The 15,328-nt window shown below is 39.6% G+C and overlaps 1 protein-coding gene across 1 annotated transcript in view; it reads right to left on the bottom strand.

Moving 5' to 3' along the window:
* Positions 1–15,328, bottom strand: part of LOC104385735 (ankyrin repeat and KH domain-containing protein 1-like) — a 127,202-nt gene that overhangs the window by 27,540 nt on the left and 84,334 nt on the right. Inside the window, 6 exon segments of the mRNA XM_009994226.1 lie at positions 272–485; positions 1,279–1,421; positions 2,626–2,771; positions 3,473–3,584; positions 3,738–3,883; positions 10,979–11,722. Of these exon segments, the coding sequence (XP_009992528.1) occupies positions 272–485; positions 1,279–1,421; positions 2,626–2,771; positions 3,473–3,584; positions 3,738–3,883; positions 10,979–11,722 (1,505 nt within the window).

Raw genomic sequence — 15,328 nt, 5'->3', positions numbered from 1 at the left:
GGTTCTCAATACTAGAGAACAAGAGTCAATCTAAGGTTCACTATGACCTCAGAAGCACCAGTTAGCTTTTCCCGAATACAAAACATTCATCATCACTGATGCTTTTTTCTTAAAAAAAACCAAACTTCTCCCAGAGTATTCAGTAAGTTGTTTGAATTAATAAATTCTCTGGGTCACTAGGGGCTCAAGAAACAGGAGAAGATGAAGAAACTGGATGACTTAAAGAAATCACCTGGTAGAAGCCAGAAGGAAAGGCGATTCACACACTCACCTTTGCCCTGTGCTCAACGTTGGCCTTCCTGTCCAAAAGCAGGCTGACCACCTCTGCTCGGCCTTGGAAGCAGGCCAGGGTGAGAGCTGTGTTCCGGTTGGTCTCAATCTGGGCATTAATATCAGAACCCATATCAAGCAACAGTTTCACAGCAGGGACGTGGCCATTCATGGCAGCCAGCATCAGAGGAGAAATGCCAAGCTTGCTACCAGTCCTAAAGGGAAAGAAACAAACTGCAGTTCCCAGAACTGGAGGAACACTTTGGGAAATGTTAAGTGTAGCTAATGCTTTGTTGTAAGCCAGAAAGGAACATATAACATAAACAAATATAGAACCTAAGACACTAGCATTTTTTAATTGATTAGGCAAAACCAGAGTAACCACATGCAACAGACAATTGCAATTGATGAAAAAGGAAAATAAATTTCAGCTTTTAGATGTTTAGATGGCTGAAGCACATATAAGTCTTAAACTATATACACTAAAAATCAAGGCTGCATCTGATTCATTCAGAAAAAATCAATTCAGAAAAAACCACGCTTTTAGCACACCTGCAGGTTTTCATTATATCTAATGACAGAATACATGTAAGTTTTCTTAAAGTGAATAAAGAGGAAGCTTAAGAGACAGCTGTGTAAACTTGTTCTTACTGAAAAAGAGGATTTCAAACAAACACAAAGAGCTGCCCTGAGTGCTTTGGCTGGTTCCTTTACCTGGTTCTATCGGAAATAGTTTTATTTCTAGACCCCAGAAGGGTGGAAAAGGGAAAGCGATGGAATAAGTTTGCAAAATATAATAATCCCTTACAATTTATGCATAAGGAAGATGAAGTTTGTGTTAATTAATTAAAGGCAATTTAGAAGCACTAAGAAAACAAACATACAGGATTACATCAGTGTAGAAAGGCTTGAAGGAGTTTGAAGGCATTAGAACTTCCAACCTATGTCTCAGTATGTAGCCAACAAGAGTGTCTGTGCTACGCTGCAGTTCAGCTGGTGCATAGTTACCTGGAATTAATTTCTGCCCCAGCATTAAGAAGAATCTTGATGATATTAACATAGCCACCAGATGCAGCAAGGCTTAACGGTGTATAGTCAGACACATTCCGATGTTCTTTATTTGCTCCTCGTGCCAACAGCAAATCAACCACCTGCAAAGACAGTACTTGCATTAAAAGACATATTGTGGCCTTTGCTATTATGCAGGAAGTGAAAGGATGTTATCACATGTGAAATCTTCCAGTGTGTTAGCAGTCTCCATTGTCAACAGATAACATTCTACAGAAGGACCTCTATCCTCTTTTGCTTTCCTTTTACAGACGTGCTGTACAGACTTAGCAACTGATGAATACACCAGCCAGTCTGCATGTGTTGGAGCACTGCAGAACTTGCCTTCCAAAAAGATTCTCCTACCTAATAAAAAATGCACGACTTTAAAGTGAAGCTCTTCCTGTGAATCTTGAGCTTGCAAACAAGGGATTCATCCCACTCCCATAATGCCTCCCACTGTCCGAGTGACTCTTTTCAGAAACTCCTGCAACTTTAACTCAAATGACACTTTAGCCAAGTTTGACCATCTGTATTACATGGTCTTTGGAGCAAGACACGTAGTATAAATCAGAACTGATGCTAATGGAACAAGCATGAGGGAGGACTTCTCTGTTAGAAGCTGCTTATGAGAAATAAAAGGGGGAAAAATTAAAACTTCTCTGGTGATGTGCTGCACTTCAGGGGGCCTCATTTTGCTACTAACATAGGCTAGGTGATCTTCAAATAAGCCAGACAAAGAAAGCAGCTGCTAAGTCAGAAATGTAAGAAGTAGGTTCTGGCATAAGCCAAAAAAATAAGGGGAAAGAAAAGACTTTAGCAGTTCAATAAGTAATGCTATCACAGGCCACATTGATCTCTCCTTTTATTTTTGAGCAGCACTTTTACTGGTAAAGATCTGCAGTTCAAAGGTCAAAATGGAAACTTAACAATTTTGGCAAACTTTTAATCCTCACAAATTCCCAAGCCTAGCCCCTGTTCTGAGAACAGGCGGGATGCATAAAGGAAGTGTTCAGTGACTGAAGTTACTCATGAAACATCTCTATCTCCCTCACAAAAGTACTTAATCTTGCAAGGATACATTGACAGAAGAATGACCACAAATTTTAACAACCATCAAGTAACAAAATTTGGAAAAAAAGCAAGAAATTAATAAATTCCCTTATACTCTTGAAAGAAGAAAAAGACAATTTTTTTTTTCTTGAAGGTTTTTAACCTGTATGAGTGTAGCTAATTTATTGTACCATCTCCAGAAGAACACTGTACAAAAAAACTATGCAAACTCATTTAGGATAGAGGTGTCTGTACCTCTTGGCGTCCACCGGAGCACGCCAATGACAGCGGAGTGTCCTTTGTGCGCTCAGACTGTGCCTCGATGTCCCCACCTTTGTCAAGAAGAATTTCCACTACACCAACATGTCCAGCAGTTGCAGCGAGAATCAAAGGTGTAAAACCTAGTAACAAGGAATCATGTTAAAAGCAACCCTGAGAATCTCAGAAGTATCATTAAGGAGCAGAAATGCACAAAAGGGTTAATTCACAACAACTTTTATTGTTCAGACTGGAGGTTTCCTGGAGGCCACCATGTCAGACCCTTTCCCATCCCTATTCTGACCCTGACACATCTAGGCTCAGATTCCATCCTAATGTAATTAAAGGCTCTGCACAAGAAATCTAAACAGTGCTTACACTGATCAATTTGTATTAAGTTCCAAGCAATTCATCTCTTTAGAGAAGTTATGGATTTCCACTTGATTCCTATTTAATAAAGCTCCAGTAAGTGAATACATCTGCACTGCGCATTCTGCTTATTTCCAGTGGTCAATATGAGTCCCAGGCAGAGACATGGTGGCTTTGTTCTCTCAGCTTTAGAAGATCAGAGTTTACTGAACTCTTATTTGGGACAATATGACACACAAGCTGACAACTACTTAAGATACTGCTCAAATGCACTTCCTTTCAAAAATACAGTCAGAAGGGCATGCAATGTCACTGCCTCTTTATAGCAGATGTTTTTATATGAAGTGCAAGAATGCAATTCCACATTTTTGCAGGCTTTGGTAATTTACTGAGGCACAGAATCCCAAAATCCAATTTGAAATTCACTGTTTCATGTTGTAGTTAATGGTGAAACTGTTTTACTGTTTTAGCTTACCCTTCTTGTCTCTGTGTTCAATATTGGCACCACGTGCTATCAGTACAGATACAAGTTCTTCATGACCTCCTGCACATGCAAGGGTCAGAGCAGTGTCGTGATTACTTTCAGTCTTCACAGTTGGGAAAAAAAAGAAGCAGATATTAAAAAATTAAACACAATTTAAGAGAACTTAAACATCTTTAAGACAGTACTAGATTAATTTTTTTCCCTTTCAGAACTTTTCTGAAAGCAAATCTAGTCCAAACCAACTGCAATTACTCACATGTGCATCAATGTCAACTGAAGGATACATAGGGAGCACGGACTGTGGGGGCACGTTGCTGGAGGCCTGGGAGCAAGGCTCAGGAGTAGGGGATTCAGTAGGGAGTGAGGAGCTGGTGGAACCACTGGGCACTCTGCTATTCACAGCTGAAAAGTAATAGTATGTTATTAATCCCCTCTTAGGAACAACACATTTTATATGAAAAATATTTAGTCCCATAAAACTGCACCAGTCTAATATCAAAACAGGAATGGGGGAAACAAATTAAGTGTTCCTAAAAACAAACAGGTTGGTGTCTTGCACAAAGCAGCTTTCCGGCAGTTAAACAGTGCAAGGATTGCCTCCAAACTGTGTTAAATTAGAAAATCATGTTATGAATTAGTCTGTATGCATTACGAGCATGAATTATAAAGATTATTAGTTATCCTGTTCAAATTGTAACCTTCAGTGTTAAGAGTTCAATCATATGCTCCAAGCAGGCAGATGATTTATCACCAAAACACGAGCCTAATGTTCAGAAGTACAGTTTAATTCTGGATTTCAAAAGTTTTTGAGGTAAATGTTAGTGCCAACCTGGTCTCCAGAGAAGGTTTTCAAAGCAAGATGACTTACAGCAACTTAAACCAGTACTTGTGTCTCAGAGTTAAAACAACCCAGGAGGGGTGGAAGAGAAGCAGATGGGGGGCAGGAGGCAGTCCACAAAAATAAGAAAGCTGAAAACTGCCCTCCCTAAACTTTATTCTCATCAATCCTGTAAAATATTTCCTCCTGAAGATCTAGTGCAGCTCAGGGATACAAAGAATGCAACTTTATATCCCTTTTTTAAAAAGTAACAATCAAGACAAATATAATTGAGAATCAGATTTTATTCAGCTACTTTTAAATTAAACTCTACCAGAACAAGTAGAGAAATATCCCTGCACATATATATCCCGGGACCAAGATCTCTGTCTGTTTCTGTAACCAAAACAGAGGCCATGGGGAGCTCAAATGAATCTAAGGCTCAGCTGGGATTACTTGGCAGGAAAGACTAACAAACCTAAGCACCAGCTATGAGTGCACTTTAAATATAACAAGCTTTGCAAATATGGCAGCTGTATTTGACAAGTATTGTCACTGCTGGATTGCCCAACTTCTGTACCGTGCAGCCTCACACAATGGAATACCTGGTTAGCTTTAACAATTCTAAAACATACTCTATTTTTTAGCATTCCTGGAACAAGCAACCACTAAAAAATGGAGGTAAGAAATAAGCAGCAGCATTTTGCTTTTGTCCAGGAAATATGGGAAGATAAAGGATGAACGCAAACCTAAGCATGACTTGCAAAGAAATTTTTGCAAAATTTTTCCCAGCTCAACCTTCCCAATTCCCCTGACAAAACACAGACTACAATTACTCATAGACAAACAGTGCAGACAGAAAAGTACAAGAAAAATTACCAACGTGACCACTAATACCACTAATTAGGCAGTGGAATAGGTTGCCTATGGAGGTTGTGGCTGCCCCCTCCCTGGAGGGGATGAGACTTTGTGCACCCTGGTCTGTGTGAGGTGTCCCTGCTCATAGCAGGGAGGCTGGAAATTGGTGATCCTTAAGGTCCCTTCCAATCTTCACTCTTCCATCCCACCCCAGCCTATGGGACTACATAGGCATGACAAAGGAAACACAAACTAGAGTATGTTCAGATGAGTCCCTTTGGTTGGTTTCTGGAAACACTGGGGGGGCTGTCACCAATATTTGAGGGGGGTGACAGTTTTCAATTGCATTTTTTAATTAAAGCTTTCTCCTTGGTGCATTGGCAAAAATCAGCATTAATATTTAGGTACCACAATAAAACAACAAAGTTGTATCCAAGTTCAGACTTTACACATTACAACTTTTACGAGCAAACCAGGTTTATGTTAGAAGTTTCAAACATAAAAGCTCCCACGCTTCATCTGCTTACTATGGATTACCACTTATAGCAGCAGATGAGCACTAATTAATGCAATACAGTTGTTTTTTTGCTCAGTGCGCTGAACAGCAATATACTAATTGGATTTCTAAAGATTATTCCTTCCAAAATGAAAGACACCAAAATGCCCTGTTAAGGACTTAAGAGAAAATCAAACGGGTCCTTCCTCATGAAAGACACTGGCCCAATGCTTTATTCTCTTTCAACTACAGGTAGATCTAAAACCATGTGCATGTGCTGTGCACGCAAAGCAATGGTGCACAGAGGGACTCCACCTGAGCCAGTCCAAGGGTCCTTCATGCAATATACTTAATGTTGCTGTTGCAGGTTCCACAAATTCTCTGCATTTCACAGCCATGACTGAAAATGTCCAAGTATTTCTTGCATACTTTAGATTTTCATTGTGTGCTTGAAACATGAGTGTGTGCAAAGTGCTTCACCTGCGCAGTAACAACCATGTCAAACATAAGAAATGGTAGTAGAAATGCAGAGAAAATTCTGTCCCAAACTATTGTTTAAAATAAAATCTAACAACAAACAGTCCTACTACAACACCCACTTATTATTCATCCCTTCTATAACTCCTGAGTTTACAAAACTGCAAGATTTTTTGAAGTGTAACTTCTGTTTCCTTAGTGTGGCTGGCAAAAGCAACAACAGAACTTGTGCTCTGTGGAGCAAAACATGTCTGAGAACTTGTGCCTCTAGTTTCATGGGGCTGATTTAGTTCAGCCTAACTAACACAACATTCAGATTTTTAAATTCAGAATCTGACCTTACAGACTTTTCACTAAAAGATGGTTCCAATATTCCTCTGCATACATTTGTATGAAATTTGAGTTAACTTGCATTTCTCAAAGTTCATTTCTGTATTACCAAACTTGACCACGGGAGATGGGACAGCTACTGCTCCTGCACAAAATCCATCCAGAGAGACACAGTTGTCCTACCAATGGGACACAATGGGAGAGCCAACTCTCAGCTTCTGCCTCCCCCTACCAGGGGGGACCCAGCTGTGCCCCTGGAGATGGCTCCATTGGTCTGACTTCCCTGGCCCCAGGGAAGCTGAGGAAGTCTTGCCAATCACTAGTCTTTAGCAGGGCACACTCATGGAGCTAACGTGCAGCCTCCCTGACGAGCAATACCACCATGGCCGCTTAGACTTTCACCTCAGTAACTGGATTTAAATCAGGAATGAACATGGCATGGCAGCAGCTCCGCAGTGAAGAGCGGCACTGGCACTCCTAGGATTCTCAAGAGCAAAGTGAGCTAGAGAACATAAAACCAGGCCTGGGGGATGATCACCCTCAGCCACCTCTACACTGCACTACGGGATTTTAACAGACTAGAAAAATATGTGTCTTTCATCTTCTGAGAGGATATGGGGGCAACTTTCCACCATGAAGATCTCTTCCTACCGAACTGGTTTTCCTCTGAGAAGGGTACTGCCGAACACACTGATAGCTTGGCATTTATCAAAAACCACAAAAATCAATTCTTGCAACGTGTACCTCAGATCTTTACAAAGTACCTGTTTTGTGACATAGCTGTCGGATGTTTCCATAGACTTCAACAGTCAAAAGACTTGCATTTTAAAAAAAATTATTCTATATGCGACAAAATCCAGGTTCTCCATGTTTCAAGAAGGGCTTGAAACTTTCCAGAGGGACTTTCTTTGAATCAGTGTGAAGTCAAAGACAGGTCCTTCAAAGATATGGATTACTATTTTCAAAAGTTATTAAAAATTATCACAGGAAACATGAGTAAAACAAAAGAAAGCAAGAACTTGGCATTTTATCTAAGTACAAGTTGGAAGGCATTGGCAGAACCTCAAGCAAGCATGTCTAGATGACACTGCAGCTGTAATCCATAACTGCATCTACCTAACCATTGCCATGCCATGAGCATGGATGTGCATGAATACTGGACTTGGATTTCAGTTCTCCTTTCATCCAAGGAAGTGGGATTTTCAGGCCAAAGAAAACAATCCTTTTTCCATGCTTTTGCATGCAGCTTCTTAGTTACATTACGGTACAGAGGCTTTTGCACATTGCTAACTGGTTCTTGTTCTGTGAATCACCATCTCTCACTCCCAGTTATCCTAGTAGCCAGTTTTACTCCAAACAGCAACCCTATATACAGTAACTCAGATGTCACCTTCTAAATAATTACAAATAGGAGCCTGCAGGAGGAGAGTCAGAAGCACAGAGATGCCACTTCCTAAATAAAAATACCAGCTGAGTAGAACGGGAGTAAAAATACTCCAACTAGAGACAAAACGTAGCAACAAAGAAAATGTTCTTCATCTGAATAAGCTAAAACAGAAAAAAGCGCCTCAATTTAGACACTGCCAAATAAGAAACCTACTATGCCTAAATCCATAAGGTCAACTGAAGCAAAACTCCAACTCTGCAAAACAAGATGCTTCAAGTAACCAAACGTGCACTGAGTAACAAAAAACAGATCCAGAATGTCCTCTTCTACTGGAGGATGCGATTCAAAATAATGTACTGCTTTTTTACTCTAAATTGCACAATGTCTACATCTCTTTTGAAAATGTAATTACAAATTTGACTGTTGTATGCCTTCAAAGGTAAGTTTAGTTGCAAGATTTTTGCTTCAGCATATCTGGATAAGCTCCTTGCAATCAAAAAACATTGTGGACTAGAAAGAATTGCTTTTTAGGTTTCACCTAACTTTCCAAAGGCTAGTTCTGTGTAGCTTTACACATCTAGCAGTGACTGACTGCCAGCAAAACCTCCAGCACTTCTCACTTTAATATTAACCATCTCAATACCTAGCAACTGACAAATTATGCTAGCACACTGGCAAGATAAATACTTCATTTATATATGTTGTCACAATTAAGTTAGCACAAGAAAGGCTTTGTAGAAATGCAAGTTCTCCCTTCAAACTAGTCTCAAATAGAGGCTTTGAAAAATTTGCCTCCTACATCACCACTCGTAAGAAAAACTATTTCCATGCAGAGGGCAAAAAAGCTGATTTGACATTTCTGTTCTTCGGAAGTAGACCTGATACAAGTAACTCGGCAAGAAAGAAACGTTCATAACTCTTGTAAAACAAGAGCCACTCACCACCTTCACTGCAGCTACACCAGTAGTACCCAGAAGTAGGGAGACACTTGATCAGCCCACCTGAGGCCAAGACACAGCTTCTAACTGAGATGAGAGTTCCCATGCACCCAGCACAAGCCTCTTAATTTTATCTGACATCTGTAGCACACATGTAAAATTCAGTTCCCATAACAGTTTCTATGGCTCAAAATTTCTTTACAAAATTAAGGACTAATGAGCAAGTTTGTGGAAAAAGCTCAAGTGCCTTTTAAATATGGAGTTTGAGTATGAGTAAGTAGTTACAGTTCGGTTGTAAATGTACATAAGTTTGAGATATAGTAGGACTAAAATTTCACTCTTTCACACAGTGTGGATTTTTCAAGTAGCAAAATATCTAATTCTTTTCCAACAACTTTTTGGCAGGAGGGAAGTAAAACAAACTTAAGAATCTCATAGGAAAATCTATTTCAATAAAACAACATCAATGCATTTTTGCGGGGATCTCTGGAATTGGACAGTTTTCTTGAGTCCCATTGCTGTGAATAGTTTCTAATAGTTGTAGAAGAGCATACTATTTGAACCAATTTTTGCAACAAGCAAATCACATTTCTTAGCAAAAAATGTCTTTAATCACTTTGTAAGAACAGTAAAAGTTTCAGAAAAAAGAACCAATGGCTAGTCATGGTTTTTAAAATTATTTTTAAGACAAAGCTTTTCTAGTTGTTTGCAACCTTTCCTCCAGCAGCTCAGCTCTCATGCTCAGCTGACTGTGGCAGGGCTTGGTGTGGGTGCATTGAATGTTCTGGCTGTGATGTCCAGTCCTAACTGTGAAAGCAGATACACTACACGGTCTTGTGCTAGAGATGTCAAACGGTCAGCAATAGGAACTTCCTTGAAGATGAAGCCCGTGTTGATTACATTTCGCATTAACCATTCAGATTTTCCTCCTCACACACTGCAGTAAAATTTTGAGTAATAAAAATCAAGAATAATCCAATTGCTTTTTTAATACCCTGAAGAGCAGGGTAGAGTGGGGGAGGGAGGAATTCCAGACCAGAAAAAGGGCAACTGAAACTGATTCTTTATAAGCCAATACAATTTCTTTGAATTACACTGGATAGCTGAAGGGAGCTGGTGCATCACTCCACAACAGCCCACCAACTATGACTTCCATGGGAGCTTGCACAGTCACAGGTGGTCTCAACCTGCATGAGCTCAATGCAATTACCATTCTAAAAATCCACAGGAATGGCTGGCAAAAAGTCTTACCACATATTTCTACAACCTTCCAATGAACTTAAGGAGAACAGGGCAGTGACTATGGGGAGGGGAAGAAGAGACAAGAAAATAAGGGCTGAGGGACAGACATAAGGTGCAAAGGGAAACACCTAATTGAAAAAAAACAAACTACAGACCAAACAACACTGTCTATATCCTACATACCTCCAGCAGCAAACATCAATCCTAGTCAAATCCATGAAATGAAGTAAACCCAAACGATCATTCTTTTTCCACCAGGGGAACTTGCACAAGTCAATGTGTGGGAACTTCCATTCTTCTTCACACCCTTATCAACAGCTGGAAGGATGGCTGGATTTTTTGCTTTTCATCCATATAACAGGACACGTTTTTGTAATATGTTCTATCTAAAATGCAGGTATTCCTGCACAACCACGAGCATTTAGAGGGTATTCTGAAAACACAAGCCTCTGCAGAGCTGAGCAGTTGTTTGCAGATTCCAGGTTGTGTTTAAACTGTACCAACACCCCGAGCAGCAAGAAGGCCACATGCCCATACAGGTGACAAAAAATTTACTATTTCTAGAGATTTTCTTCTACACTGAAGAAAGTAATTCAGATACAAGCTTATATCAAAATTTCTACAGAAGATATAAAACTGTCATGCTTCCATGTTTCCTAGGGTGCACTACTAATCACTTGTAAGGCTATTTAAAGAAATACAGAAAAAGATGAGGCCAAAGGGGTTAAAACAGGTCTCAAGTACAGGAAATTTTACACTTTGGAAAAAAAGATATTTAAGTCTTATGTTAGAATTGGAAGTCACTATTAGGATTAATAGCACTAATCAGGAACTTTATTCTTAAGCAAGTACTCCCGAACTGGAAAAACCCCGAGATGTTTTTGGAGGGAAGGAGAGAGAGGGAAACTGAGCACACAAATTAATGTAAAAATAGTTATATTTCTTAACCCACCTGCTATTAGGTCATCAAGAGTGTCGGTAAGCGTCTGTGCTGGAGTGGCAACCATTAATCCGTCTGGTTCTTGAACTAAGAGCCCCTGCCCAGCAATTTGCTGCTGCTGTCCTACATTCTGCTGATTCCCTAATGCTTTCTGAAGTTCAAGAGACTCTGTCCCATGATAACCTAAATTACCAGAAAAATTACATTGCGATGCTGGCAAAGGCTGGATAGGGACAAACTCTATTTCTTCAGCAGGCGGTGGAGACTGTTGCTGCTCATCATCTTTAGACAAGATTGTGTCAACCTGAGATAACCCTGAAAAGTTATCCTCTGGCAAACCCTTATTGGCTTCCACTTCTGGGAAGACCCCTGTAAGTGGGCACTGCTGCTGCAGGGGAAGTGGTGTGTCTGTCTGACCTTTGGTCTCCAAATATTCTTTGGTAAACTGCTGTTGGGTTTTCATCTGCAACTGCCTTTCCACCTTCTGCAGCTCCTTCAATATTTTCTTCTTCTTCTGTACTTGTTCTTCTCTGTTCTTTTTAAGTTCTTCAATCTTATCTTTATTTAAAGGTTCACCTTGAATTAATTCCAATGATTTAAGTTGTGCTTTTTCAATAGCACTAATTCTCTGTCCAAGTTCATTCAGCTTGCCTTCAGTCTCTTCTACTATGCATTCCAAAGGCTGGTATGGGTGAAAAGGTGGCAGTAGGTCCTTATCTGCTACCTGCACGGAACTTGACTTCTGCTTGGATGCACCTAAGCACATGAAAAATGTTTGAAAAAATGCCATGCTGAAGATATCCCAAACCTCCCCTCTCACCCACCACAGAAAAAAAAAATAAAAAAATTCTTTACAACTAACACTGCACATCTGTCAAACCACAGAAAGGTAAACCCTACCCTGCATGTCAAGACAAGAAAGGACAAAGCATATAGCTGAAATTTTCAATACTGATCCTAATATCCCATTGAACACAACTATTTTAATCTTAAAGAGTAAGGAACTCCTATGGTTTCTGACACACATGACAATGCACCTGGGAAGTGCAATCATCAAGAACAGTAAGCAATTTAAATAATATTCTCAGTTCCCAAAGTTGTTATGGTGTGCAGAGACATTAAGCTATTTTCCAGACTGTGACTTCCAACAGCAAGGTTACAAGGGAACATCATCTAGATTTGACAGCAGACTAATCCTACAGTAAGATCAGTATTTTGAACTAGTATTTCTCCAAACACTCTAGCATTCCACCTTGACATTACAAAACAGAATCCTGCCAGTGTAGACTTAACATATACCAATATATTTGAAGAATTAGCACCTTTTTAAAAGTTCTGAGATAACATTAACAGCTTGCTTGCCTCCCTCTCTCCAGTAACAAATTAAAAATTCTGCTCACTTCTAAGACTTAAAAAAAAATAATCTTCAACATTAATCTAGAAAGGAACACCAGGCAGTGCAGCACTTCTCTTGAGTGCTCACTGCCTTCCAACAACCCTTTGCCAAAATCTTGCTAATAGAAAATTCAGATCTTGCTAATAGAAATCTATCTAGTGCTCAAATTTTAACAATTACTTCAGTGTAAGAAACTTCAATTAAAAATGTGGAAGGTTTTAGCCTGGCTAAGAAATTTTCTGCAGTAACACTCATTTACAATACCCAGTGATATATACAGAATTTTTTGTTAAAATTAAATTTAAAAATAAAAAAAAAAAGGAAAAAAGAAGAAAGCTTGAGTATTTACAAAGCAGACTCATATAATTATAATAATTAAATGGAGAATTAAAATTATGTACAGTTTGAGCTATGGCTTAATAAAGTTACCTACACATCACAAAGTTAAATGAAAATCTGGATGCAAAAACCAAGTCGCACTAGCTTTAGAAGGATTAAGTTTCCTAAAACACAGATTTCTTTCTCTCTGTCTTCTTTCCCCAAAATACTAATTGATACTAATACAATTTAGTGCTGAACACCTTCACCAGACTCTCTGGAGCCAAAGCAATACATGTCCAAATTTAAGGGAAACAACAATTTTACTAACCCCAGGAATCACCCCAACATTCCACAAACACTACAGACAACTTCAATAAGCTCTTTTTCCAGCGCATGATTTCACACGGCTGCCTTGTACAAGCCAGCAGTTCCAGCTGAACACCTATTCCAACCACTATTACTATTTTGTCTCTGAAGCATTAGTGAGTCCCAAGATAATTTCTCAGAAGACAACAAAGAACTGGACTAAAGTTTAGCAGTAACTTGCTTTGTGCTGGCTGGTGGATACTTGGCTCAAGCCTGCTATAAACGGCTGGCTCTTTGGCTTTGTGTACTTAGGGTTTTATATAGTTCTCCTCCCAATTTAAAAAATGTGACTTACAAATGATACATGCTTTGAAGACCACTCCTGAAAAATATATTTGCACTCACCAAAAGATCTCTGAAATGCTTGTCTACATATTTGTTAGAAACTAGTAAAAGTCAGTTGGTGTCTTCTGAACCTAAGCTGCTCCACTGCTGAAGTAGCAGCAACATTATGGTAACCTAACTCAAATCAGCCCTTCCTTTAAGATGGGACTAAGATGGGAAGCCTTCGCACTTCTCTGTTTAATGGCAGTCCCAAGGCTACCATTTCCATCCCAACCCAAAGCATTCCCACAACCTGGCAGCTCTGGGCAGCTTCCATCACTCTCTAGGAAAGAAAAGCTGCAGTTCACAAAGACCCTCCCAAAAAATCAAGTACCAATATTGTCCCTCTCAACTAAATCCCACCTGGGGAGAAAACAAGCCTGTCAAAGGAAAACTTTTCTACAAGCACAAGAGAAGGTAAAGAGATAAAGCCTGGCATTGAGAGCTGGGCTGGGTGGAGAAGCCAAGGCTGGTCTCACAGTGGGCAGTGCTTCCCAGACAGCAGCTCACACTGGGAATGAACAAGGAAAGTTGGGACAATTTCTGAAGACAGGTGTTTAGGAAACCAGCAAAAGGCCCTCAAGTTCCAGAAGCAGTAGGAGATTTACTTTAATCAGTTTCTAATTAGTTAGCAGGGCCACTTTTCACATTCCAGATCACCCTTCCCATGCCAGAAAATAGTTGCAACCTGGAATCTTGGGGATATTGAAAGAGGGGGAGGAGTAGCAAGAAAGATCTGCTAAACCTCACATGCACACCTGAACAGCCAGGTCGAACCAGAGGTGGAGAAAACACTGCTAGAAGCTTTCAATACGTAAGCAGTGTAATATAATAACACCGTATTTTAATGTTGTAAGTATTTAAAAGTAGCAATTTCCTGTTCTATCCAAATCTCTTCTATGTTGCAATATCCTGAAGAATACTGTACCCATTTTAATAAGTAATTATGAGTAAGATATTACTTTATACTTTTACTTTTGAAATACATAAGTGCAGTGAGACTTAAAAATCCCAACACAGGCTAGATCATAATTACTTGAGCTTTTTTTTATTATTTGGTTAATTTATCTTTTTGGTGGAGCATCAGTCTTTTACACAACCAAACTACAAAATTAAACCTACCAACATTAACTAGTAAATCTAGCCTCTAAAGCAACTGTTTTGGTCACTTTTAGAGTACTTCTTCAGTATGAAATGATGACTGAGCATACATGAAATCCAGATGTTGCTACACAAATGCCACCTAATCATGATTACAGACAAAGAATTGTTCAGTTGACAGAAAACCCAGAGTGGTTATGGGCACCTCAGGAAAGCTGCAGAATAAGGAAACAACCATTTCCAGTCTATGTGGTGATCAGTAACACCAACTGGTCTTTTATTTTTATTTCCATATTCCCACAGGTTCTTGTCCCCAACCTGACCAATTCAGCCTTCTCTGCCATACCTGCAGAGCACACGTCTTCAGCCAGTTTTTTGACCAACACACGTCTTGGTGTAAGACCTATTCTGCACAAATACAGCTTCCCATCCATCCCTCTGACTTCTTATTCTCTGCAGGAAAAGAGGTAAATGTTTCCTCTGGAAACTTCTCCTGCACACTACAGGTAATCTCCTAAGTACCTGAGCTGTAACAGTCTGTTCAGCTAGATGATCCTTGCTCAAGCACCACTGCTGCTCTCTTCAGCATCTAGTAACACACAGAGCACAGACACCACTACCAGTTCTTAATGACTGCTGGCTGCAAGTAGCTTTTAAAGGGTTTAGACACTGTGAACAAGCATTTGGAAAAATAATGTTCATATTTATAGCCCCTGGGTGGCTCTCCTGAGCAATTAAGTTCTTCTAATTTAAATTCACTTAACACACATTGCTGCCTACAAACAAAACTGATACCATATTTCATCCCAAGTGCTTCTAATTCTCAAATAACTTGTTCTTCTAGCCCTGTCTTA

The sequence above is a fragment of the Chaetura pelagica genome, unplaced genomic scaffold, assembly GCF_000747805.2.
Source record: "Chaetura pelagica isolate M959 unplaced genomic scaffold, ChaPel_1.0 scaffold183, whole genome shotgun sequence".
NCBI lineage: Eukaryota > Metazoa > Chordata > Aves > Apodiformes > Apodidae > Chaetura > Chaetura pelagica.
The sequence above is the reverse complement of the archived record's forward strand: the minus strand, read 5'-3'. Positions and strand labels throughout refer to the sequence as shown.